The sequence below is a fragment of the Neopelma chrysocephalum genome, unplaced genomic scaffold (genome assembly GCF_003984885.1).
Source record: "Neopelma chrysocephalum unplaced genomic scaffold, ASM398488v2 Primary Assembly neopelma1_75, whole genome shotgun sequence".
Taxonomy (NCBI): Eukaryota; Metazoa; Chordata; class Aves; order Passeriformes; family Pipridae; genus Neopelma; species Neopelma chrysocephalum.
The window spans coordinates 7,612,155-7,636,151 of NW_020897736.1; the positions used below are offsets into that span (position 1 = coordinate 7,612,155).

Here is a 23,997-nt window from a genome sequence, read left to right on the forward strand (position 1 = left end):
AAGGCAGTGCTTTTCTCCATTTCTCCTGGCCAGGTCAGCAGGGTCTCAGTGCAGTGCTGATTGATTTGATTAAAATGCATGTTACCTTGCACATTAGCTCATGTTCTGGGTCACCAGGAGCTTGTGTCCGTACAAGGAACTTGGGAGAAGAGCTGCCAGCTTCTCTGAGTGCTTGTGGGAGCTGGAGGTGTGCTTTGCCCAGCAGGGGCTTAGACTGCTGCTGAAGTGGGATTTGAAGGTGTGAATCAATATTTTAGGGCAGTGGGGAACTGCCTGCTCCTTTGCTGAGGGGTGACTCTTCTGGGTGTCCAGATGACTGTGGGACTGAGCCACAGCTGAGCAGATCTTGCAGTGAAAGACGTGTGTATCCCTGTGCTGCCCTGGGAGATGTAAAGCCTTGTGTGCACACATGAAGGAGACTGTGAATGCATGGTTGTGTAACTGTGGAAAAGATGGGAATAATAAGTGCCAGAAGACCCCAGGCAAATAACATGGAGACGATTCTACCTTAGCTCTTACACCTGCATGGTGGCTGTCCTCCCCTGGGAGCCTGGAGCCAGGCGATGGCTCTACTCATTCTTCCCCATCCCACCATCCTTTCTCACCTCCCTCTGCCCACAGGAGACTAGAGAGGAACCTTTTTAACTGCAGCTGTGACATTCGCTGGATCCAGCTCTGGCAGGAGAAGGGCGAGGCAAACCTGCAGCACCAGGGCCTCTACTGCATGACCATGGATGCAACCATCATCCGTTTGCAGGACATGAACATCACCCAGTGTGGTAAGAATCCTGGGGCTGCACAGGAGGGAGGCTAAGAGGGTGCCAGGAGGGCTCCTTGTGCTATCCAGCACTGCTGGTTGAGTTATTTGCTTGGAGAGCCTGGTGTAGCAGAATTCCCACCATGTGGTCAAGAACAAGAAGATTGAAGCTGATTGGGGTAGTTTGTGGATTATAAATAGAGTGTCTGGGTAAATGCGAGACTGCTATTGGTGTGTGTATGAAAGATATTGGGTGATCTGGGGCATTTTCTTCACTGCAATGCTGCTGCTTGACAAAGTGTCTGTGGTGAGTCTGTGATGTCTTGAAAAGGGCTGTTTCATGTTGATCTTCCTCTGTCTAACAAAACCTAGAAACAGTGTATTGTTAAAAGACACTGCCACTGTATCTTTTATAATTACTCTTAGGAAATGCATGTCTCTATTCATTTTCCTTTGTTTTATTTTTCAATTGAAATCCCATATCTGTAGGGAAGAGGCAGGAGTGACTTTATATCTCTTTCTGTTTCCCGCTGATGTTTAAAAGAGTCCAGCAGCCCCAGGAGCAACATGAGGCATGTTCAATAGTTATGCCTTTTTCCTTCACCTTGTTCATGCATCAGCTGCCTGTTTGGTGTCAGTTTTTGCTCTGCTATTGCCATTACTGGAAAGCATCCCTTGCAGAGTAAGGAGAAAGAGATGTACCTTCTGCAGAGCAATTAAACTGCCTGTACGCAAGCAGCTGTCAAACTCACGGGCTGAAAAAGGATGAAAACCAGAGGATTTCTTTTTTTGATGATCATCCTCTGTACTAGGAATTTGGGTTTGTTACTTGTAGCAGTAGTAGATAAACAGCATGCACATTTGGATTTGCATGACTTGGGGTTTTTTGTTGTGTTGGTTTTTTTCAAGTTCATGATGGCCTGTTAAACTCTGGAAACTGGCCAAAGTGTGCCTTCATGTGGATGAACTAAAAAGATTTGAGAGTGCTGTAATTTCCGCCCCACATGGGAAGAATAAGCTTCAGGAATTAGAGATAAAAAAAAAAAATCCTTAGGGATCAGGGGCATGAGGAGAGGTGGCTACATCAGTGGTGGCATTAGACTCTAGGAGACTCTAGCAGGGTGCTGATTTGGGAACACAAATGTGCTGGTGTCCAGTATGAGCACCTCCTGTGACCATGCAATCTCCTGGAAGGGCAGAGAGCTACACTGGTCTGCTTTCCTCCAGAGGAGAGTCTTTCTGTTCAAGCATTAAGACTCAAGGGATGTTGTAACAATATTTGTCTTTGTCCTTTGGTGCTGAGGGCTGGTGTGGCTTGATGTGGCCATGTTTGATACCAGCTCAACCTTGAGAAGACCATACATGTCCCTCCCATCTCCCTCTCCAGTGATTCCTACCATGTATACAGCTTTGCCAGGCCTAGACCACTACCTCCTTTCTTCTGGCATCCCCCCAGTCAGTACAATGTTCTTTCCCTCCTTTTGTGACTCCCTGATGGCAACAAAAGAATGTGTGTCCCCATCTATGGCTTTGCATTCGTGTGATGGATACTCCTGCCCTATGATGAGATGGGACCACTGGTCAGTTCCTTCTGCTCTGCCTCCCCAATTTGCTTCTGAAAACATCCCACAAAACCTGTCATATGCAAGAAGGCTATTTGCCCTTCTTGCAACCAGTGCTGTCTTGTTTCATGTTGCAAGGATATTTGGTGCCTGTGGCAGTGAGTAAGGAAGTGGTGTAAATCAGAACCGCCATAAATCAGTGAATCCCTCTGCTACCACCAAGGAAGAGCAAGGGCACCTTTTACTGGGAGAGCTGCAGTTAATATGAGGACACATCCTTGGTCATCTTCTCTTGATTGTTATAAATTAGAGGGACACTTTCCTCACCTGGAGTACTGGGTGCCCTGCGCCTTATCCCTGGAGATGGGGATGCTTTGGATCTTCTCGCATTACAGTTTTCTAATCCCAGGTTACTGCCACTCTGAGCAGCTTCTGTGGGAGCAGCGAGATGGGGATGGGGGCTGTGTGAAGGGAAGGGTGGCTGGAACTGGGCACCAACTTTTGGATTCAGAGATGATCAGAGGGTCTGCTCAGCTGGCACGTTTCCAGTGTCTGCGTTTCACCCTGTCTCCAACATCCCTCTTTCCCTCGGTAGGGCAAGACCATGCTGTTACCTCCTGCTACTTATCCCAGGGTGCTGGAGGCTGATTTGGGAAACAGCTTGGTGGGATCTGAGTCCACACGAGTGTTCTGTGTCTGGCTATAGCAAACGCTGCACTACACCTGAGCACTTTGGTGTTTGGCTCCTCTAGACCTTCCTGAGATCAGTGTGAGCCACGTGAACCTGACGGTGCGGGAAGGGGAGAACGCCGTCATCACCTGTAACGGCTCGGGATCGCCGCTGCCGGACGTCGACTGGACGGTGGCCGAACTCCACTCCATCAACACCCACCAGGTAGGGGCCACAGGACCTCAGTGCTGCCTGTGCCCCGCGTGGCAGGGGCAAAGCAGCTGCCAGGGTTTCCCTGGGTCTGGGCGTGCAGGGCAGAGGATCCGGGAAGATGGTAGAGGCTGCTGTGAAAAATGTGAAATGGCTGTATCAACCATTACTTTCCCCCATGAGAACCTGGGGGCTAACAGAAGGGAGCAAAATCTTCCCTCTGCGTGTCTGGAAAGGGAAGAGGAGAGAGCTTTGTATTTCAGTGATCCCTAATTGAATTAACTCATGTCTGCTCTAATGAAACCAACTGTTTGCAGAGGTGCCTGCAATAGCTGTGGCCAAATTAGGCAGCTAAGCAAGATTTTCTAGAGGCAAAACACATTTATCAGTGCTACAATGCCATGGCTCTCCCCTTCCTGTAGTTCCTCTTATAGGATGTGGTGTGTTTAATCAGGTGAGGGAACACCTCCCTTCACACAGATCCTAGGGTTTTTGAGACCTCCTCACATCTTACATGGGAAGTGTGATCCTCTTCTTCTGGGGGTCGTAGCAGGGAAGCAAGGATCCACCAGACACCAACTTCTGTCTATATTTCTCTTTATGATTTTTAGACCAACCTCAACTGGACCAATGTTCATGCCATCAATTTGACCTTGGTGAACGTCACCAGTGAGGACAACGGGTTCCTGCTCACCTGCATTGCTGAGAACGTGGTGGGGATGAGCAATGCTAGTGTGCTGCTCACCGTCTACTGTAAGTACCACTGGAGAGACCTTGTCCATACAGAGGCTGGAGGGGCTGCCTTGGGAACTATTTGAGTGCGTGGCCACTTGCTACCTGTGACATATTGGGTTTGTGAGTGAGGATTAGGAGGAGCTGAGAACAGTGAGGAGAAGGTGGATCCTCACACACCTCTCTCTTAAGTGTCAGTAATTTTGCTTCCCTGATGCTTCCATTAATCCAGAAATGAGCGCTAGAGCAGGAGAGGAACACCAGTACCGCACTGGTGGTGGGCATCTCTCCACTCATCTCTTGGAAGATCCAGTAGAGTAAGAAAAAGCCATAAAGGGACTAAAAATCCATTTACAAATACAGAGTTGGTTGCCCTGATGCTATGTGAGAGGTTCAGTGACACCCTTGTTAAAGACAGTTTAAATCTTGCCACTGATTTCAGGGATATTAGTGCTTCCCCCAGGTCCATTCCTTCAAAGTTGGACTGCAAATGCCACGTAAATGTGCACATGTAAAATTTCAACTGTTCACTTTTATCTGCAAGTAGCTCAACTTTCTTTGTGCTTTCTAATATAACATAACACAAACCTGACCTTAAGAGGAAGTTTACACAGCTTTGTGGTCTCAAGCAGCTGAGATTTACTATATTTTGCTGTGTCTGTAATATTTGCCCTTACTCTGTATTTTGAAAATCTGTCCCCCACCCCCAACCTTGCCAGGTAGAGTGGAGACCCATGTGGGGTTCTTAGTAGTCTTGGTGAACCCATGCATGCTACATGATGCTTTACTACTTTGATCTTCCTCCCAGTAAGTGCTATTGATGGATTGAATAATGGAGGTGATTAAAGCTCAGCTCAGAGGTGACTGGTCAGCAGGCGCAGGTTTTTTGCGCGGTGTTTCAGCATCTTTTCCTTCACGCCTTAAACAGCACCATGCCCATGCCTCTTTTCACCTGTGAAATCCTCTAAGCTGCTGACAGTTTCTGCTACCCCTGCTCTTGTTGCCCAGACCCATCACTCAAGGCTGTAATTTCACACTGAAAAGATCTGGGTTTGTGCGTGTAGGTGGCTGCCTGTTTTGAATCCTCCTTGCCAGGAAGATGTGAACAAGCCACATGCAGATCTAGGCTTGTGAGTGAAAGAAGGTGGCTGGGACATGACTATGTGGTTCAGGGTAGATGGGTGCTGGTGTGAGAATTTTGTTCATCTCCAACCAGCTCTGCATCTTCTTTTCTTCTACAATGTTCACTGCCTGAAAAACTCAGTTTTTTCAAAAAGATGTGTCGAAGTTGGTGTGTTGTTTTTCTTCGTTGTGGATGCCCCATGGACTGTCTTTGCAGCTGGATGGTACCAGGAAAAGGAGAGTTTTAGGGAAGACTTATATCTTTGTGTCCTTTATCTTTGCACAAAACTTGTTCTTCTAGTTCAGACCTTGCCAGCCTTGGGGTTTGGGACCTTACATGTAGGCGTTGCAAATGGGGTTTCAGAAGTGATAGCAGAGCAACATTTGAATTCTTGGGGTGTCCCAGGGGGGAGACAATGCATATGCAATAAATTGCAGGTGAAGTTGCTGCTTTTCTTATCCCTCTCCCACTCTACTCCCTTTAATTAAAACACCCCTGGAGGCTGTTCGGCGAGTGAGAACTCCTTTGGGATGTTCAGGCAGTCAAAACCCCCAAGGACAGGCGGTTGCTGAGGGATGTTTGCTTCCACAGCATTGCAATCCAAAATTGCTTGGTGTGACTGGAGAGCTCCCGTGGGCACCTTGCACTTGTGTAATGTAGCAGTGCTACATCGTGGTGTCCTCCTTAACGGGAATAGGCGGCCTCCCTGTGATCCCCTGGGAGGAGGAGAGCAGCAGTAAGTGTGTGGACTGGACAGCTCCAAGCTTAGTTGTTCCTGGGCTGGTGAAAGGACCATCCTTGCCATTAATTTGTACCCCTGTTCAGAAGACCAGGAGAGATGGCTCTGGCTCAGATCCTCCTTTCAGGGAGCGTGGAGTGGTTCTTGTGACAGGGCTCCTTCTTTGCAGACATCCATTGGGAAGAGTAGAAGGAGCAAGGGATTTTGGAGATTGTCAATAACCTTAGTTTCCGTGGTGCACAGAGACGTGACGTGGGGTGGAGGTGTGCTGTGAGCCTGCCATGTTTCTCTCTGCTAGATCCCCCTCGCATCCTTACTCTGGAGGAGCCGGTGCGACACCTGGACCACTGCATTGCATTTGCAGTGCAAGGGAACCCAGTTCCCACCCTTCACTGGCTGCACAACGGCCAGGTCCTCCGGGAGACAGAGATCATCCGCGTGGAGTTATACCAGCAAGGGGAAGTGTCTGAGGGTTGCCTGCTCTTCGACAACCCCACTCACTACAACAATGGCAACTACACGATTGTGGCCACCAACCAGCTGGGCTCAGCCAACCAAACTATCAAAGGACACTTCCTTGAAAAACCCTTTCCAGGTAGGATATTCAGTTTATGTCATTAGAGTTCCTTGCAATCCGAAGGTTTTACTGTGGCCCTGACAGTAATCCTTGCGTCTAAACAAGGCCATAACCCAAGCTGGCCTTTGTTAGAGCATCAGGTTGAAAGAGGTGAACTCTGGAAGCCTCTTCTGACTAGTGTGATTTTTCCTACTCAAGTACGTTTTGGTGTCATATCAACTCTTTAATGCTGGGAGAGATACTGACTGGTTTAGATAAATTTGTTTTTGCAATATATTCTGCAGTGTATTTATTTATTTATTTTAAAGATCTTTAGGAATTTCAGCGGGAATAGGATGTAAGTTTGGCCAGTTATTTTGCATCTCCTCTTGAGTTTCCCAAAGAGGTTGCTCAATTTTTTTGATAGAAAGTATTCTGCTACATGATAGTTATAAGGTATAGAAAGGAAAGCCCTTTGAAGTGATGCAACTCTTCCATTTTTTTGCTTCTAGCTTGCATTTGTGAAATGATTAAAGCTGGATGTAGCAGTGTCAGGATTGTTTTCTTTCTGAATGCGGTATGTGCAATTCCAGGATGACAGGTCTACAAAAGATGCAACGGCTCAATTAGTCACTTTGCATCAGTTTGCTGGCATTTCTTAACTGATTGCTTGGAATTCCCTGTTGTACTCCCTGATGATTCAGAGCTTAGCTGCAAAAAAAAAAAAAAAAAAAGAAAAAAGCATTTGAGGACATAAAGATCCAGCTCTTGGGAGTGCAGCAGAGACTTTTGTGGTGGCCTGTCTGCTTTTTATAGGAGTGTCTTGGTCTGCTCTCTGACGTTGCAACACCACACTGGCCATCATGGAGTTAAGATCTATGCTGCCTTCAGGAATGATGCCATGAGAAAGTGGCAGCTCTAAATTGGCCCCTGCAGCCCAAGAAAATCCAGCAAAATAGGGCGTTTGCTAAATATAGAAAAATACCAACGGTACTCTCATTTATTATTTATATCACACCATATATGTACACAGAGTTTTCCCGCAGGTCAAATATCATAAATGCAAACCCAAATCTCTGCCTTGAAGATCTGACAGTTGAACAAATGAGCTGATATGGATGGGAGTGGAAAATTTGTATTCTGACTTGAAGGATGCTGCCCTGTTTGAATATCTGACCTATTTATGTTTCCTTCTGTCAGGGCAGAAGAGCAGCTTATCAAATGTAGGTGGGTGAGGAGAAGCAGACAGGTTTGCAGTCTCAGCTCTCCCAGGTCCCACCTTTGTGACTCAATTTCCCCATCTGTAAAATGGGAACAGCTCTTAAGTAGATGCTGGATCTCCAGAAAAGAGAGGCAGATATGCTGTTCTGGAGAGCTGATTTTGGAAATGGATCTGAGCTATGCTGTGATGTGGGAAAGCACGGTGATATTTGCAGACCATCTCATGCTAGGGGCTCTGGGAGAATGGGATTGTGTGAAACGAATGTAAAATACTGCCCTTGTGAGTGCATCTTCACCCATGCCTTGTGTGTACTGTTGGTGTGGAGCACTTACTGCCCCTGAACCATCTCTCAGCAGGAGCTGACCCATTTCTTTTATTTCTTCTGATCCAAAGTCCCAAGCCATTCCTCACCCTGGCAGCCCCTGTCAGCCCAATGCAGGATGTAATTTACTTTCCTTGAAGCTTGTTGCTTCGTCCACTACCACAGCTGACATATACACTCAATGCAGTTGACGTTTATAATTTCCCATTTGAAGGTAGATTCCTTCAGAAAATGCCACACATTGAAGGTTCCCCAGTGTGATTCACTGAAGCCCTCGTTGCCCACAGCAATTCAAATGTGCAAGGACTTTGCTGTCAGTACCCAGGATGAGGTTATTAGCCTTAATTAATTAATGAAAGCGTAGTGCCTGGAAGACTTCCTATCAGCATAGAAAATGACCTGTGACCATGTATTTTAGAACCCCCTAGTTGAAAACCTCTTGCTGGTACCATGCCACACTGAAGTTTTCCAGGCCAAGAGGAGCAAGGTACTGTTAGAAGCTGGGTGGAAGCTGGGAGATATATGCTACATGTCACATCCCCCCTTCTCTCTGATGTTGGGTATGTAGGAGAAAGGGCAGTGGCTCCCAGAACAGATTTGTGTCATATCCTGTAAAAATCTTGTTGCATGTTGTCATTGGTATCTCTGCCATAGGCTACCATCTCCCTGTTTAATCCACAAAGGTCAATGTACCTGTGATGAGTGTTCAGTACTTTGGGAACTTCCCCCAGAACTCAAGCTGGCTGAAGTTTCTTGGTTATTTTTTTATACTTTGAAAAATAGCGTTTACTGGAAAAAAAACCAAACAAACCCTTTTTGTGGGTTTCTGTTGAATTTGCTTAGTCTAGGAGAGAAAAAATGGAAAGAAGAAAATGTAGAAGCAGCAAGAATTTTATGACTAGACTCTGTCTGCCTTAATAGGAAAAAAAAGTCTCCAAATAAAATATTTCTTCCTTTTTTTTCCCCCCTATTGCTAGAAAAAGCCAAGGAAAGTTACACTTCTGCTCAACTTGAAACAAAAATATTTTTTCAGGTTTTTTCCCTTGGTTTGGAAAGCTGTATTTGTCACCCGGGGATTGTTTTATGCTTCCCTTCCAAAACTCACCCAATGCTTCAGCATGAACATTTCAGCATCCTTCCAGGAGCCCTCTGCCAGCAAAGCTGTGTAAACTCCAGTTAATATCGGGCTCAGTTTCTTACATGGGCGAGTGAATTGAAAGCTGACGTTATTCTCACACTATGTAAACTGAGTGTCACCGAGGGCTTTAGACCTCATTGTCTGGGTCCTCGGCCACCTTTGGAGCTGAAGGAGCTTTCCTGAATAGACTGGAGCAGTCAAGAGGCTGACAGCAGGGACTGGCATGGTTGTCTCGGGCAAGAGGCATCTCTAGGGCAGCCACAGCCTCTGTGTCCGGTTCAGATGCTATTAGCTGCTATGAACAGCTCATGAAAAGGAGGTCAGAGGAGGTCTCCTCTAAAGCCCTGCCCCAAGCTGGGCTCTCCTCCATGGGAGTTGGTCCTTGTAGGACTTTGTCCTTGGGTGAACACTGCCATGTAAGGCAAAATCTGCTTCTCTCCCCTCCACCTCCATCCTGCCCAACCCTGTGTGTCTGTTGAGCTTTGCTCGCCTGTTTAACAATCGTTCAGAAGAGTGGTTAGTGTGCTGCCACTTGTTCTCCTTGTTGGCCTCACAGTAGTATCCTTCTCCTCCTCTTTCAGCCCAGGGTTCTCCATCCTGACCTCCAGCATGTCCTGCTGGCACATACACTGCAGTTTCCAGTTACAGTTGCCCAAGAGGAAAAAAATATGAAAAGTTGGTTTCCTGGGCTCTTTGGGGTGGTGAAATGTGTCTGAGGTGGGTTGGGAATGAGACCCCTCTCCTTTTGCTGTGCTGCTGACTGTGTTGCTTCTCTCTTTGTCCTTTCCACAGAGAGTACGGACAACTTTGTCTCAAGTAAGTGTTTCCTTGCCTTTTACATACAGTGGCTGGTTGGTTTCTGTGGTTTCTCCTGCCCCTCTGTGATTTACATATTCCTGGAGGAAAAATCAGGAAGCCAGAAGCTGTTTGGTGGAGGTTGCACAAAGCCCTGCCTTCCCCACGAATGAGCAAGGTGTCTGGGGAGCTTTTGATGAGCCGAGTAATCTCTGGAGACCAGGAGATGTTCATTTCCATCTAGTGATGTCCTGAAGAAGGTCCTGTAAAGGAAATGGTGGTTGGTTGTGGTGTAGCAAAGGGGGTCTTAACTAGATGCAGGCTGGCCAGTCCCCAGTGACATTTTTCTAGGGTGGACTGGGATGAGAAACAGGGCTCAAATTCTGTAGTGTTTCCACAAGACATCCTTCCTACATCTTCCCAAAAAAACCAACCCCGCAAAAAATTCCAAAAAAGCATCCAAGTTACTGTTTCTTCTGATCAAGTTCTGCTGAAGGCACTCATGTTTTGATCCTACTTAGACCAGTAGGTATTTGAAAACCAGGAGATGGCTCAAGAGTGGAGGGTACCCACTCTGAAACACAAGGCTCCCACGTTTCCCATTTGTAAATCTGGAGTGACATCAGCATAGTGCTGGCCTGTGTTTTCTCTGCTGATGTGCACAGGGAACTCTCTGGTTGATTTGTGCCTTCTGAAATAGAAAGTTGCAACCTCTTTTAGGGGTGAACTGGATCTCGTTAGGTCAGGCCATTGGAATGTGCTGGGCGCCTTGGGAGTCCCCTGGGAGCCACACTGAATCTTCTGTCTTTGGTGTTTTGGTTTCAGTCGGGGATTATGAAGTGAGTCCCACCCCACCGATCACTGTGACCCACAAACCAGAAGAGGACACTTTTGGGGTGAGTCCTGGTCTCTGCTCTGCAGAACTGTTTTGCATGCATTCCTTGTAATTGATGACTCAATATTTGTACTCCTCTGCTGTTTTGAGTGTTTGCAAGGAAAATCTCTTCCTTTATGACTCAAGGCAGCAATCAGAAGGATTCTGTGGCTTGTGTGTCAGACAGGTAAAATACTCACATGAACCATCTGATCCTCTTGGGTGTGCAGTGTGGGACCTGGGAGCTGTTTGAAAACAGGGCATGCTATGAAGTTGCTGCTGGCAGGGTCAGAAATTCTCACTTTAAAAAAGTAGCACCCAGAGAACAAACAAACAGGCAGTCATGTGTTTCAGACTGTTATTGATCTGTTAAGTTTTGCAGGGTGAGTGACTCAGATTTAGCTTGGTTCAGTTCTGTCAATGCCTGTTTGCCCTCCCTCCTGCTGTGCAGGGCATGCCCAAAATGAAAAAGGAAAGAAAGCCTAGGGCTTATCAGATCTCAACATTGTCTTTCTTCTGCAGAATCCAGGTAGAAAAAGAAAAATTAGCATGTTACACAATTGTTCTAATTATGTGAAAGTTTTAAGATACTGAAACCCACCAGAACAAACAAAACTCAGTCCACCGTGGTTTCAGTTCTCATCCAGCTGAAGTGAAAGCTTTGAACAGTAAGGCTGGAGTAATAATGTGCACTGATTATTAAATATAAAACACAGAAAACAAGCTGGGGATGAAAATAGAGTGTGCTAAAATAAAAATTTAAAAATATCATAACAAATGTACCGAGAACAGGGGAAAGGGTTGCAAAATGAAATTACTTTTTCTTGGTTAAATGATGTATTTTCTATTATAGCAGAATGCAGTTTTGTAAAAGGAAGCGAAGTCTAAATGCATCACAAGACCCAGTACAGAACAATTGGACAAATGCCAGAGAAATTGTTGTTTATATCAATGCAATAAAAGTATCTCGAGCAAAGACTTGAAGGAATAAATATTCATAAATATTAAAATAAGCTTGGGATTGTAAACCCTTTAGGGCAAGGAGGTTTTCTTTCCTCTGCTTGCACACTGCCACAGTGGAATCACAGTTCCAGCGAAGGACTTGGACAATGCTGTAGTATCAATATTTACTACTGAAAATTACAATAAATAGGGAACCATTAGAGGCTTTTGGAAACCCAGATGTTTTAGGGGGGAAAAAAACTCAGTTCTACTTAATTTTTTCTATTTTCTTCTTGTGGTATGTTTTTTTTTTCCTCACTCTTTGTCCTGAAGGATGTTTGGATGGAGACAGAATTGCTCTTTCTAAAGAATTTTCTGCTGCTCCTGTGTGTCCCCAGCTGAGGTTTGTATAGCTTTGGTGTTGTAAGGTCATGGCACAGTGCTGATGTCAGAAACGGAGGCTTGGGATGTGATGAGCGCAGGCATTGGAGCAGAGGTCCTTCTTCCCTGCGGATATATGGATGGAGGGTCTGGGGAGAACTGCTGCCAAACAGTGTCACTGATGGGAAGATCCCAGACCTCCCAGTCCTGAAAACAGCCTGTGATCCTTCCAAGCTGTGCCAGAGCCCTCCGGTTTAGCTTGTGTTTTCCTCCATAGCTGATATCCACAGGGCTGCAGCAGATGGTGTGAGCCTACAGAAAGGTTAAGTGAGCAAGGAGGTGCTGTATTTCCAGTTTAGACTCCTAAATTCCTCTATCTTGACTCTAAGGCTTTTTCCTTCCAGGTTTCCATAGCGGTTGGTCTGGCAGCTTTTGCTTGTGTCCTCTTGGTCGTCCTCTTTATTATGATCAACAAGTATGGCCGGCGGTCCAAGTTTGGGATGAAAGGTAGGTGCAGTCACTTTCCTCTAGCAGGAGGCACCTTCCAGGATTGCCCAGCTCTTATAGCACACGTGAAAGGTGTTGTGGTTTTATTCCTACATTGCCAGTGTTGGTGCAAAGCCTCCTAAACAGAACGCAGCCCTCTTCAGTTTGTTGAGAGAGTGACGGAGATAAGCGGGCTGGTGGTTCTCACCTGTGTGTGCTTCTGCGGGCAGAAGTGTGCATGTGTGTTCCTTATCAGTACATAACTGCATCTGCAGGCTGCCCAGAAGACCTTTGAGCCTGCTCCCTCCAGCCATGTGTTGAGAGAGTTGTACTCAGGGCAGCATGCTCTTGGGTGAAACCTGTTTTGTGGACGTGGTGGTGCATGGGCTTCCCCTGCACTGGCTCCAGAGCACTGTGTGTGAAGGGGGGACAGAAGGATATGAAATTGTTCCGGGTTCTGTTGAAAAGTCAAGTGCACCCACTCTGTGACTGTCTGTGAGTGGGGACAGAGACGCTGCTGTCAGTTTGTAATGTCTGTACTGGGAAGGCAGTGGAAGGTCTCTTTCTGCTGCCTCTCTGATGAAAGGTTTCCTTCTCTGTGTCATGAATAATGACTTTAAAAACTTATTCAAGTGTCCTTGATAGTGACTGGAAAGTGAGAAGGTATCTGATATTTGCCAGGCAGAACTGGTCTCTCTGTCCTGCTGACACCAACTCTGTGATGTTGCAGAGCTAATGCCAGAAGTAGATGATTCTGTGCCATCTGCTTTCTGTGACTCTGCTGGTATCTGCAGTTGGGCAGCGTTGGTGGTGCCCAGTGAAGGCTGGAGGAAGAGCCTTCACATGACAAAGTAGTTCCCAGCCTAATTGGTGGCTCATGCATACACTGTTCGAAGCCAGGCTTTGACAAACACGAGCTTCTCCCAAGGCTCCCGAGTCAGAGCCTGTTTCCTGCCCTTGCTGTGGTCTGCACTGCAGGGCAGGTTGATAGGTTTGGGAATGTTCCTTGTGCTTGCCCAGGGCTTTGTTTGCTTTACGTAGACATTTCCTGAGTGGCTCCAGATGGGATTCTGGCTGTAGTTTCTCCTATGCATCCTATGGAGATAGAAGACAGGACATTTAATTAAGTAGTGAATCCTCTACACCAACTTAGCAATATTTAGTCCATATGTCCAATGATAAGAACCATCTGGTGGGGTGTACTGACTAGTGGGTGGAGTAGAGGAGTGGAAGACATGGTTCCTGGGATCAATTCCCAGCTCTTCTACTGACTCAGTGTCCATAGGCAATTAGCTCTCTTAACCTCTGTCTCTGCTTTAATTTCCCCATCTGTAAAACTGGGATGATGTTACGTGCCTTCTGGAGGGATTTGTCAGAACACTTTGGAAGTGCTTGGGCCACTGATGGAGCTTAGAGATACAAATATAAAAAGGAAAAGTAACATCTGACCCTAATGGAAGAATCAAAGAGGAGTGAAGTGAGCCTGATGTGAGTAATGAGTCTTGGTGAACAGATGTGTATATGTGTTTAGAGGTGTTTGGATAAGCATGTCACTGGATATTTTGCATTCCCAGAAAACAGAGGAGTGCTGTGATGGGCCCTTGTGCGTATGGGTTTTGGGAGGCAAATTTGTTTAACCAGAAAAGCCTGCTTTCCTCCTCATTATTCTGTGTTTCTTCCAATTCTGATATGAAACCACAACCCTACAAAGTTTCTCCAAGTTTTATTGACTTTGCTTGGAGAGATGGAGTTGACAGAAGCTAAATACATCTTTAAAAAACAGGGAGATAACTCTTCAATGAGTTAAAAATGTCATAGGCACCACCATGAACAGCCTACTCACACTACCCAAACTCTGCTCCCTGTTGGAGGTTGAGAATTCTCATGCCCTGTGGACAGTCTCCCTAGCACATGATCTTACTTACTCTGAGCCTCCTGTTTTCCCCCAGCATCTCTTCTACCTTCACTGTTTTCTTCAGCCATAACATCATTGTCAGCTGCTATACCACCAGGGTTTGCTTGTGTCTCCCTTTCTTGCATCAGGCTTTCCTCAGAGTCCCTCATTATCAGTCAGTTCTTGCGCAGGAGCTGTCCTTTATGGCAACCAGCATGTTATCATTTACTAAGGAAAAAGAAAGTCCAAATCCTGAGTCTTTTTGGGAAAGTGCATCATTGCCTGATTCAGGAGCTGTTCACCGCCAGCTGATATGTTGCCACTTGTTGTTGAAATCCCAGCTTGGCAGGCCTGCAGGAGCAGGTTTTTCCTGTTGTTTTTGTCACGGATGCAGAACATTGTGTACTTGTGTTGGACACGTTACCCGCAGCACCTCATGAGTCTTTCTGAGAACATCTTTTTCCTTCTGCTTCTCCTAGTGTTAAGCAGATGGTTTATTTCCTAGAGAGAGGTGAACTTGGACTGACAAGGTTGGATGTCACGTTGAGTTTGGAAGGCCCCCTGGGCTAGCCTGATGGGTTGCCCACCAGCCTTAGAACCAGACTAATGGGCTGCCAAGGGTCCGACATCCCAGTTGCCTTTGCTGTAAAGAAAGTTGTTGTGTCTTGAGGCACAACAACTGGGGGAGGACTATGAGAGGACGGTGTATCCATATTTGTCCTCTTCTGGCTGGTAGCACACCCTCGGAATGTTGCACCAGAGACCTGTCAGAGCCACCGCTCTGCCTACGACCCAGTTACTGATCCAGCAGCAGCCAGGCGGTGGGAAAGCCCGCGGTGCCAAGTGTGCCGACGACGGGCTGGAGCGGTGGCACCAACAAAAGCTCCTTTGAAAGGGGCTCTGACGCGCTGTGCTCCTCAGCTGAGCCTGCGGAGGCTGGCTCTGCGCCATCCCCCTCGCCTTCCCCTGCTCCCCCCGGAGAGGGCATTCATGAACACGGAACGGCGGAGGTCAGATCCCCTTTCTGGCCGCCTGTCGGCTTTGGCTCCCGTAGCTGGGAGGGAACAGGGGGTGGGCTGAGGCAGCTGGGGGGAGCTGGGAGATCGCTGGAGCTGGGCTGGTGGAGGCGGCAGGGAAATGGCAAACAAAGCTCCTTTTTGTGAAAAGTGGTGTTACATGGGCAACGTAGAGGCAGTGGAGGGAAAACCACTGGGAAAAGTGAATGTTAAAACTGAGACACATTGAAGTTGCAGAAATGGACTGCAGCCGCTTGCTGAAGGGTGATGTATTCTGAAGGGGGGCTGAGATGCTTTTTAAAGCCTTATATTATTGTAGGAAAAAGAAAAGGGTATTGACAAACAAGAAATTGGGAGTCGGAATCCTTTGGTTTACTGTATGTCTCAGGGGAGTATTTTTTTTCTGGTGGGTTATACTGCATGGGAGTAAGGAGCCTGACATCCTGCTCTCAGTTGCTGCCTGCTCCAACTCTAGACTCGGTGTCCCACGTTCCCTGACTGCCCACCCAACGTGAAAGGATTTACAACTCACCTTCTGGGGTCAGGCTTGTCACTACAAGTCTTGTAAACTGTGTCTTCCAATCAAAGTTTAATCCCAGCGGATGACAGGAAATGAAATTTTGTGATATAATAAAAAAGCCACATGGAAGTCCTGGGACTAACAAAAATTAGATTTTGTAAAAGAACAACAATGGCACAGAAAAATTCTGTGACATACAAAACATTTGGATGGCACAGCTATGGAGGCAGTGTAAATGCTGAGGTTGAGGGGCTCAATATATTCTCCTTTTACTTGTTTTCTGTTATATTTGCAAGTGCCTCGGGATAAAGAACGTGTGCTCATGCATATATGTGTGATGTATTCCTGGTGCTGCACAACTTCAATAAAAAACAAATTGAGTTAGCTGAGATATGCAGAGAAAGGTGCTAGAGAAAATCCAGAGACAAGAGCACTTGTCGTTTTGTTGAGATGAACTGCTTTCCAGGCTCTGAGATTAAAAACTACTTGCATTCTCCAAAAGAGGTTTTCTTCCTCGGGTGGAGCCAGCACCAGCTAATGGTTCAGACTTGGTTACAGCTGGCAAAGGGTCAATTGATTTTTAATCTGATTTCCTAAAGAAATAAGGCATGTGATCGTGCTGCCTCTTCGTGCACATGCGGGCATGTGTGTACAGCTCTGCCTGCCTGGATTTTCCCTTTTTGTGCTGCAGCTTTTGGATCTCTGTTTCACCCAGAGGAGAGGGGAGAGAATTGGAGATGCCTTTTCAGGCATCATGGAAATAAGGGAGCTAAACAGAATGACAACTCAGGTGATGCTGCACCAACAAAAATGCCTTAAGCCTTTCTGGGCATCAGAGAATTCATATGGAATTTCTACCTTGGACGGAAAAACAAAACATGGGGGACAAAGCTTTCGTGGGGTCTGCTGTGGTGGGTAGTGTGTACATCTGTACACGTGCATATATATGTTTTGTTTCTGAATAGGCACAAACAGCAAGGAGGTGGGGGAGAAATGAACAAACAGTAAATAAACACTGCCCACGCTTTCTGTAATGTTTGAGAAATCACATCACTATCAGTTCATTTGATATTTGCTCTAACAGCCCTGATCAAAGTGCTGGCACTGCTGATGTGCCTGTGGATTTCAGAAGTACTTGCAGAGCTGTTCCATTGTAATTTAGTGTTAGTTAAAAGGTACTTAAAGCAGTTGCCCATTTGATTTTGATTGGGGGTTATTAACATTTTTTTCCATAAACAGATGGCAACTGTCCGCTGAGTCGATTGCAGAACAATTCCAGAGTTCTGAATCAAGAGGACCAGCTCGTGCAAAGATATCTTGGGTGCCTGTCTTTTTGCTTTTGTTGATTTCTTTTTTTTTTAGTTTGACATTTTTTTTTGTTGTTTTTTTCTCCTTCATCATGCAATTATCACTCCAGCTTTAAGGGGCAAAATATAATGTATGAGAGCCCTGACCTGCTTTCAGATGAGGCTTAATTCTGTCCTATGTTGCCTTGGCTAAACTTGGCTATAATCATACACTGATTTTATTTCCCTCCCAATTATATGTTTGCAGTTGTATAGGCATGAAGAAACCCCTCTGCAAGTTGGAAAACGTGCACAGTAAGGATTATTTGCTCAGAAGAAATCTGTGATCAGGGTTCTTTCATTCCTTCCTCCTGGGAGCTTGCCATGGACCAGGAGCAGGAAGAAAGAGCAAAGTACTATCAATCTGGCATGGCTACGGGAGAGAGGCAGCCATGCATTAGCAGCCATAGCTAACCACAGGGATTCCAGGATGTATGGCTCACCATATTAATGACCTGGAGATGGGAACCCATTGCTGTTGTGTTCTTTGAGCCCGGGAGTGTGATGCACAGAGCTCAGCAGTGCTGAGGGGCTGAGCCCCCTGAAACACCTGAGCAGAGTGGCTGCGTGGGACTGATGGAGCTCAGGGCTTGTCCTTGCTGGTATCCTTCTGTTTGTTTGAAAATACCCTTGATATACTTCTAGTCCTCGATATTACTTGGTTTTGTTTGCCTGGGAAGTGGACTGAAAGGGCATGTGGTTTCACTGGGGCTTCCTTCTATAAATACCTGTTTATACTCTGCTGAAGTGCAAGCTGTGCTATTTTTAATATTTATTTATTTAATGCCTTCAAGGTGATAAAGCACTGATGAATATCGCTTTCTACAACTACCTGAAAGTAGGTTGTAGACAGGGGGGGCTCAGTCCCTTCTCTCAGGTAACAAGAAATAGGACAAGAGGACATGGTTTAGATTGGGTATTAGGAAAAATTTCTTCCCTGACATGGTGGTCATGCATTGGAACTGGCTGCCCAAGGAAGTGGTGGAATCACCATCCCTGTAAGCATTCAAAAAACGTGTAGATGTGGCACTTAGGGACATGGTTTAGGTAGAGCCAGCAGTGTTAGGTTAGTGGTTGGACTCAATGATCTTAGAGATTTTTTCCAACGTTAATAATTCTATGATAAGTACCTTGCCCTCTACTACACCATGCAGTCTGTAACCGGTATGGTGGCAGCAAGGGAAAGCTGCTAGGAAGCCCTGGGTTCCTTGGCAAAACTTTGAGATCCCATCTGTCCCTTGAAGTGCTGTGACAAGGCTTCTGCCTCTGCCTCCCCTCTCTGCGAAGGCAGATCTGCTCTCATTCCAGCAGTTAAATGATCACATCCCTTGTCCTTTGGTCCCAGGTGGTATTGGTCAGGTGAAGGCTTGAAAAGATGGGGAGATGCTGTTGCTTGTTGCTGTCTGAAGGAGCAGGGAGCCATCCTTGGCTGGAGAGATGCATCAAATGACCCTGAAAAAGAATTGGTTAGCACAAGGTCAGGATTTATTAAGATCTAGAAATAAAACATTTTCCCACTTCCAGAAGTATTAATGGGTTACTTATAAAGGAAATATAAAGTGCACTGACCAGCCATTATTTATTCCAGTGGCTTTTGCAAAACCCAGGTGTCTATTTTAGGCAACTACTAAAAGCAGTTTAAAAAAAAAAAAAGGCAGATCAGTAGTTTTCAGGTGACCCTAGAAGTCCCAAGCCTCCTTCATGCCATGTTCCTGCAGGCGTTCCCTCCCCATGTGTGACCTCCTTCACTCACAGGTGCTCGTGTTTGCTCCAGTCCCCATGCGGGTGCTCGACCCTGGGTGCAGCCCTTGCCCCGAGGGGGCCGCGCAGCACAGTCGGTGTTTGCCCGGGGCAGTTCAGCCTTAGCAGGTGTCTCATCACTGACTTTCACAATTGGTTCTCACGTTGTGGTGTCAAAAGCTGTGAGAGTGACCCTCGTCTTACCTGTGACTCTGCGTCATGTGAACTCCCAGCTGAGGTGCTGGAAAGAGGTTGACATTCATTTATTTAATTTTTTAGTAGGTTTTTTTTTTTTGAAGCTGTCCCTGTTCTGGGCTGAGAGTGTCAGCTCTTCTACCGGCAAAGCTTTAACAAATGGCATTGCTGGGGACACTGCTGCCTGTAGCAGCTTGGTGGCTTCTGTACATGCTGGGCACAACCTGGAGGAGGGAGAAGGTGAGAATGAGCCATGGCTGCTTCCCTCAGACTGCAGGGGTGGGAAGATGTCCTTCACCACTTGCCATTCAGGAGCAACTGAATTGCTTGAATTCCTCATACAACTTCTTGCATCCGTCTTTGCCACAGCTGTGGGACTGCCCAGGCTCAGTCACCTCAACAGCCTCCCCAGAGGTCCATGCAGAAGGTGCTAATCCTCAGGAGGCTCCTCTACACAGCAGTGATGCTCCTGCCTGGCCATTCCTTGCCTCTGTGGCTCCAGCCTCTGTTTGCTGCTTGTTCTGATGGTATCTGTCTGTCTTCACGTGACTTTGTTTTAGTGAGAAATGCTGGAATGACAGCACAGAGCCAGAACAGTTCTGTTGGTCTCCAGAACAGGAACCACATACAGCAACAGGATAAGCTATTTATTTTTAAACAGTATGACTAGTCTGATGAAGACCCACCATCTCTTCAGGCCTTGTGTCCTGTGCACTCTCTTGGGCTTCTCTGAAGGCAACCAATAACCAGACAACTAAATGTCAACTTTGATGTGGCTTTAATAAGGTGCAGGGCAGTGTGGGAAGAAGCAAAGGGCTTTAATTAATATTTTAATTGTAGTTTGTCTGTACTGCAGCTATCCAATTATTTTTTGACAAAGATTTTTCTACTGCTAATGCTGATAAATGGTCCTCTGGGAGGATGTCCCTGGTGACTTTATCACCTCTTCCTCCTCGTGACTTGCTGTAGCATTGTCATTCATTTACGTGGTGTTTAGCCAGGGATGCAGAGATCTGTCACTCTGTCCTTCAACGTTGGAGCAGGAGAACTTTGTGCTTTGTTAAGGGACGGGTGACTGCAATGTAAATGGCAGCATTGGCGAGGGAAACATTTGGGAGCTGTGAAGGCAAATGGAGAGAAGAAAGAGAATGGTGCTGCTTGGTTTTGAACCCGGGTTGAATGTGCTTGAAGGAGTGCCTAGAAATTTGGGAGCAGCAGAATAACCTCCCAAGGGAATGGATGAGAGCTGTCACCTGAGCTGTTCAAGTTTCGACTGGTGAAATCACTGAAGAAGCAAATTGTAGAGAGCACTGGAGCATCTGATGATCTAATGGGCTCGTTCCACCTCCAGCTTCTATTTCTTGTGGTGCAGTAACAAGCCTGTCTGTGTCCAAGACAGTTCCAAAAATCTCCATCAGCAGCACCAGTATTTAGCATCTGTTGATGAAAGTGGGATGCTCAGGCATCTAATTTCAATCTACAACCATGCTATTAAAAATCAATGGACTAGAAGATAATGCCTGTACACAAAAGCAGCTGGGTAGTATTTTGTGCACAGGAGGAATAAATCACATTTGGATTCTTATATTTTTTGTCTGAGGAGCTGGGTTATAATGCTGTTTCTCTTTGGGACAGTGATCTTCAGTTTGTGCTGTGGCCTTGGATAATGGGGGAGAATAGAGGGGATACTCCGTTACCCTGAACTCAGCTTGTGGTTCAGGAAAAGGACTCTGGAGATCTGACTGCCATTCTCCACAGGTCTCCCTTTTGGCTCTGTGTGTGAGACATGGCTGCCATCAGGGTGCATTGAGGGGCACCATGCTGGGAATGACGTCCAGCACACCCACAAAAACTCAGCCCAGTCATCAGCCATCAATGTGCTCTGATTCACATTCAGGCCCTGAATCTTTTGCAGGATCTCCCCCTGCTCAGGCTTGTGGTGTGAGAAGAACATGGAGTTCGTGTTCATGGACATCATCTATGTCTCATGGCCTCTTTGCTCCCTGTATCTGCTGGAACCTGGTAGCTCCAGAAAAGCTTTTCTTCATTGTTTTTGCCTTGGCCTAGCATCTGCAGGAGTTACCAGCCTCTTCTGGAAGGGACTGTTTCACATCAGGACCCTTACACTGCAGCTCTGCATCCCATGCACCCTGGTGTGGAGGAGGTTTTGTGGCTCTGCTGGCTGCCCTCTGAACTTGCTGAAAGACCTCACTTTGTGACCAGCAAGGGGTTTTCCCTACCAAAAATAGGAAAAAGCCATTTTGGATGAGATGCCCACTGAGAAGCATGATCTCTGGCCAGGTGGCTTTGCCACATCTGCCTTCGATGCCACTCAAACCAAAGCAATGCACGGCTTCAAAAACTGCAGAAAGTGAAAAACCATACAATTGCTGCAAAGAAAAGGGATATATGTCTGCTTCAATTTTGGATTAACAACTATTTGACTCTCTTCTCATTCCACCTGAACAAGCTATAGGAGGAGCTGATGCTGTTTAACCTGCATCTCCACCTTCTCTCTGTCCCAGCGCATGCTTCATCCTCCCCAGCAAACTGCAAGCTCTTCCCAGCCTAATGCAGTCAAGAGTCAGACAAGAGGCTGTGAATTAGTGTGAGAGGAAAAACATTGTTTTCCTTCACCTTGTTTTTGTTTTATTGTAAGGTTCACATGGCATGGGCTGAGATGCTGGTGCTGCAGTAGCTCCAGGGTGGGCAGTGTGCCAGTGAGGGTCCCTGGCACTGGCGGCATCGCTGTCCTGATGAAATGCTCATGTGGGAGCCTGTGGTGCTGAGACAGCTGCTGGGATTGGGGCAGGGGAGAGCTGGCCTTTTTGTTGCTGACAAGACAATTTCATCTGAATGCTCTGAAAACTCTTGTGACATCCACAATTTTCCAGATGGATAATGAAAACCTGCGAGCAGGGGCGTCTCGGCGGCTCTCGAAGCACTTGCCTGTGGAGCTGCGTCCATTGGTTTCATATCTGCTGACAGGGCTTAATAATCATTACACTAAGTGGAGCCGGCACTCAGGGAGGCAGGTAAAGGCACTGCTGCCCTTGGGCTCAGACACATTTCTCACTGTGCAGCACAAAGATGTGCAGATTCTCCTCCTCCTCCCAGGCCATGGAACAGTGCAGGAGCTGCTGGCCAGATCTGCTCACCCCTTGCTTGGGAGTCTCTTGGCACCTTCTTCTGGATCCAGGCATGCTCCTTGGTCCGACTGAGGGGCTGTGGTGCTTCCAGTGGGCTCCTTCTTTGGGAAAAGCGGAGCTGAGTTTGCCTCAATCAGCAGGTGCATGGTCTGCGCAAAAAAAGCAAAGCATGGGTTTATCCAAAGTGCTCATAGGAATGATGTGAAAGAAAATCATAATTTTGAGGCAACAGTGGTCTAGGATCAATATTTATTCTTATTGATTTCTCAATCAATTTCTCTAACTTTTTTTCAGTTGGGTTTTGGGTAGATTCCCATCCCATCCCTGAGCACACAGCAGTGGAATGCTGCAACAGGCCTGAGCAACTAGTGAGGAACTCTGGTGCAGCAGGAAAAGGCAGACACCCTTTCCACTGGTGAGGTGCAAAGGTGGGAAACCAGCTGCTGAGTCCTTGTGCTGCTCTGTGCTGGTCACCAAAGGTGCTCTGGGCCTGGACCCAGGGGCAGGGCAGGCTACACCCAGAGAATTGCCCAGTCTGTTTATTTAACTTAATTCATTACATGATTTACACCCCACACTCCTGGCTGTTTGTCCCCAGTGCCACTGCAGTTGGCTTTCCTCCCACAGTGCTAAGCAAGGGCATGGATGCAAACCCTCTTTCATCCCAGCTCAGTCCTTCAGCATTGTCATCATGTTTTTTTTTGCTGTTGCCCTTTGCCGAAGTTCCTTGGCGTGTGGGAGGCTCCTGGCCCTGTACCCAGAAGGGTTGAGGACTACCCCGGGTTTGCTCCCCCTGGTGCTGGATGGGGACACCTCTTCCTTGTGGAGAGCATGGTCCTGCTGTCCTGCTCCCTCAGAGGCTCATAACCCATTTGCAGTCTGGGAGCACCACCAGCCCATGAGGAAGTTAACTGTTTTCCAGGTTTCTGCCTCCCAATAAATTGGTGATTTATCACCAAAACTTGTTTTTATTTAATATTTTTGAAGTTTACATTTTGGTTTTCCTACTTCTGCCCGTGTTTGCTGCCTAAGGGATGCACTGCCCCTGTGTGACTTTGTGCCTTTGGCGTCTCTTGACTTAGGGGAAGGCAGCCAAGCTGGTGAGAAGAAACCAGCTCTGTCCAGTTATTGAGCCTTCATATGAGTGGTGGCTTCAGAAATTATTGTGGTCCCATCTGGCCCCCTAAACAGACACACATCACCACAGGGCCTGGCTTAAAGCCTGGCCATGGTTATGCCACCCAGACTGGCACTAGGAGAGAAGAGCCCTGTAAATCAAATTTACTGTTATTAGTATGACAGTGCTCATATCCAAGCCAGTTTGAATTAATTTTTCAAGAAATTTTCTTTTCTGAGATACCATCAAATATATTGCAGTCTTCATTGACTAATTTTGTAATTCAATCAGGGGAAAATAAGGCATTGAAGGTAGTTCAGCATGATTTGTTTTTATAGACCAACTGCTTCATCCTCTTGATTTCACTATCATTTAGGCTCTTAAATAATTTTTTTCTAAATATTTCCTTTGATTTTTCACTATAAATTTAAAGTTAGGTTTATTAATTTCTTCTGTGCACCAGCCAGGAAAGCAAATACAAGCTGTGTGGGTATACTTGTATATAAAGGGA

General features: G+C 46.5%; 1 protein-coding gene across 4 annotated transcripts in view; it reads left to right on the forward strand.

Moving 5' to 3' along the window:
• Positions 1–23,997, forward strand: part of NTRK3 (neurotrophic receptor tyrosine kinase 3) — a 219,466-nt gene that overhangs the window by 59,905 nt on the left and 135,564 nt on the right. For all 4 annotated transcript variants that reach the window (XM_027688403.1, XM_027688402.1, XM_027688406.1 and 1 more), the window contains exons 5-11: positions 622–779; positions 3,072–3,214; positions 3,811–3,952; positions 6,092–6,388; positions 9,824–9,847; positions 10,652–10,722; positions 12,428–12,530. In XM_027688403.1, coding sequence (XP_027544204.1) covers positions 622–779; positions 3,072–3,214; positions 3,811–3,952; positions 6,092–6,388; positions 9,824–9,847; positions 10,652–10,722; positions 12,428–12,530 — 938 coding nt within the window. The remainder of the gene's footprint in view (positions 1–621; positions 780–3,071; positions 3,215–3,810; positions 3,953–6,091; positions 6,389–9,823; positions 9,848–10,651; positions 10,723–12,427; positions 12,531–23,997) is intronic.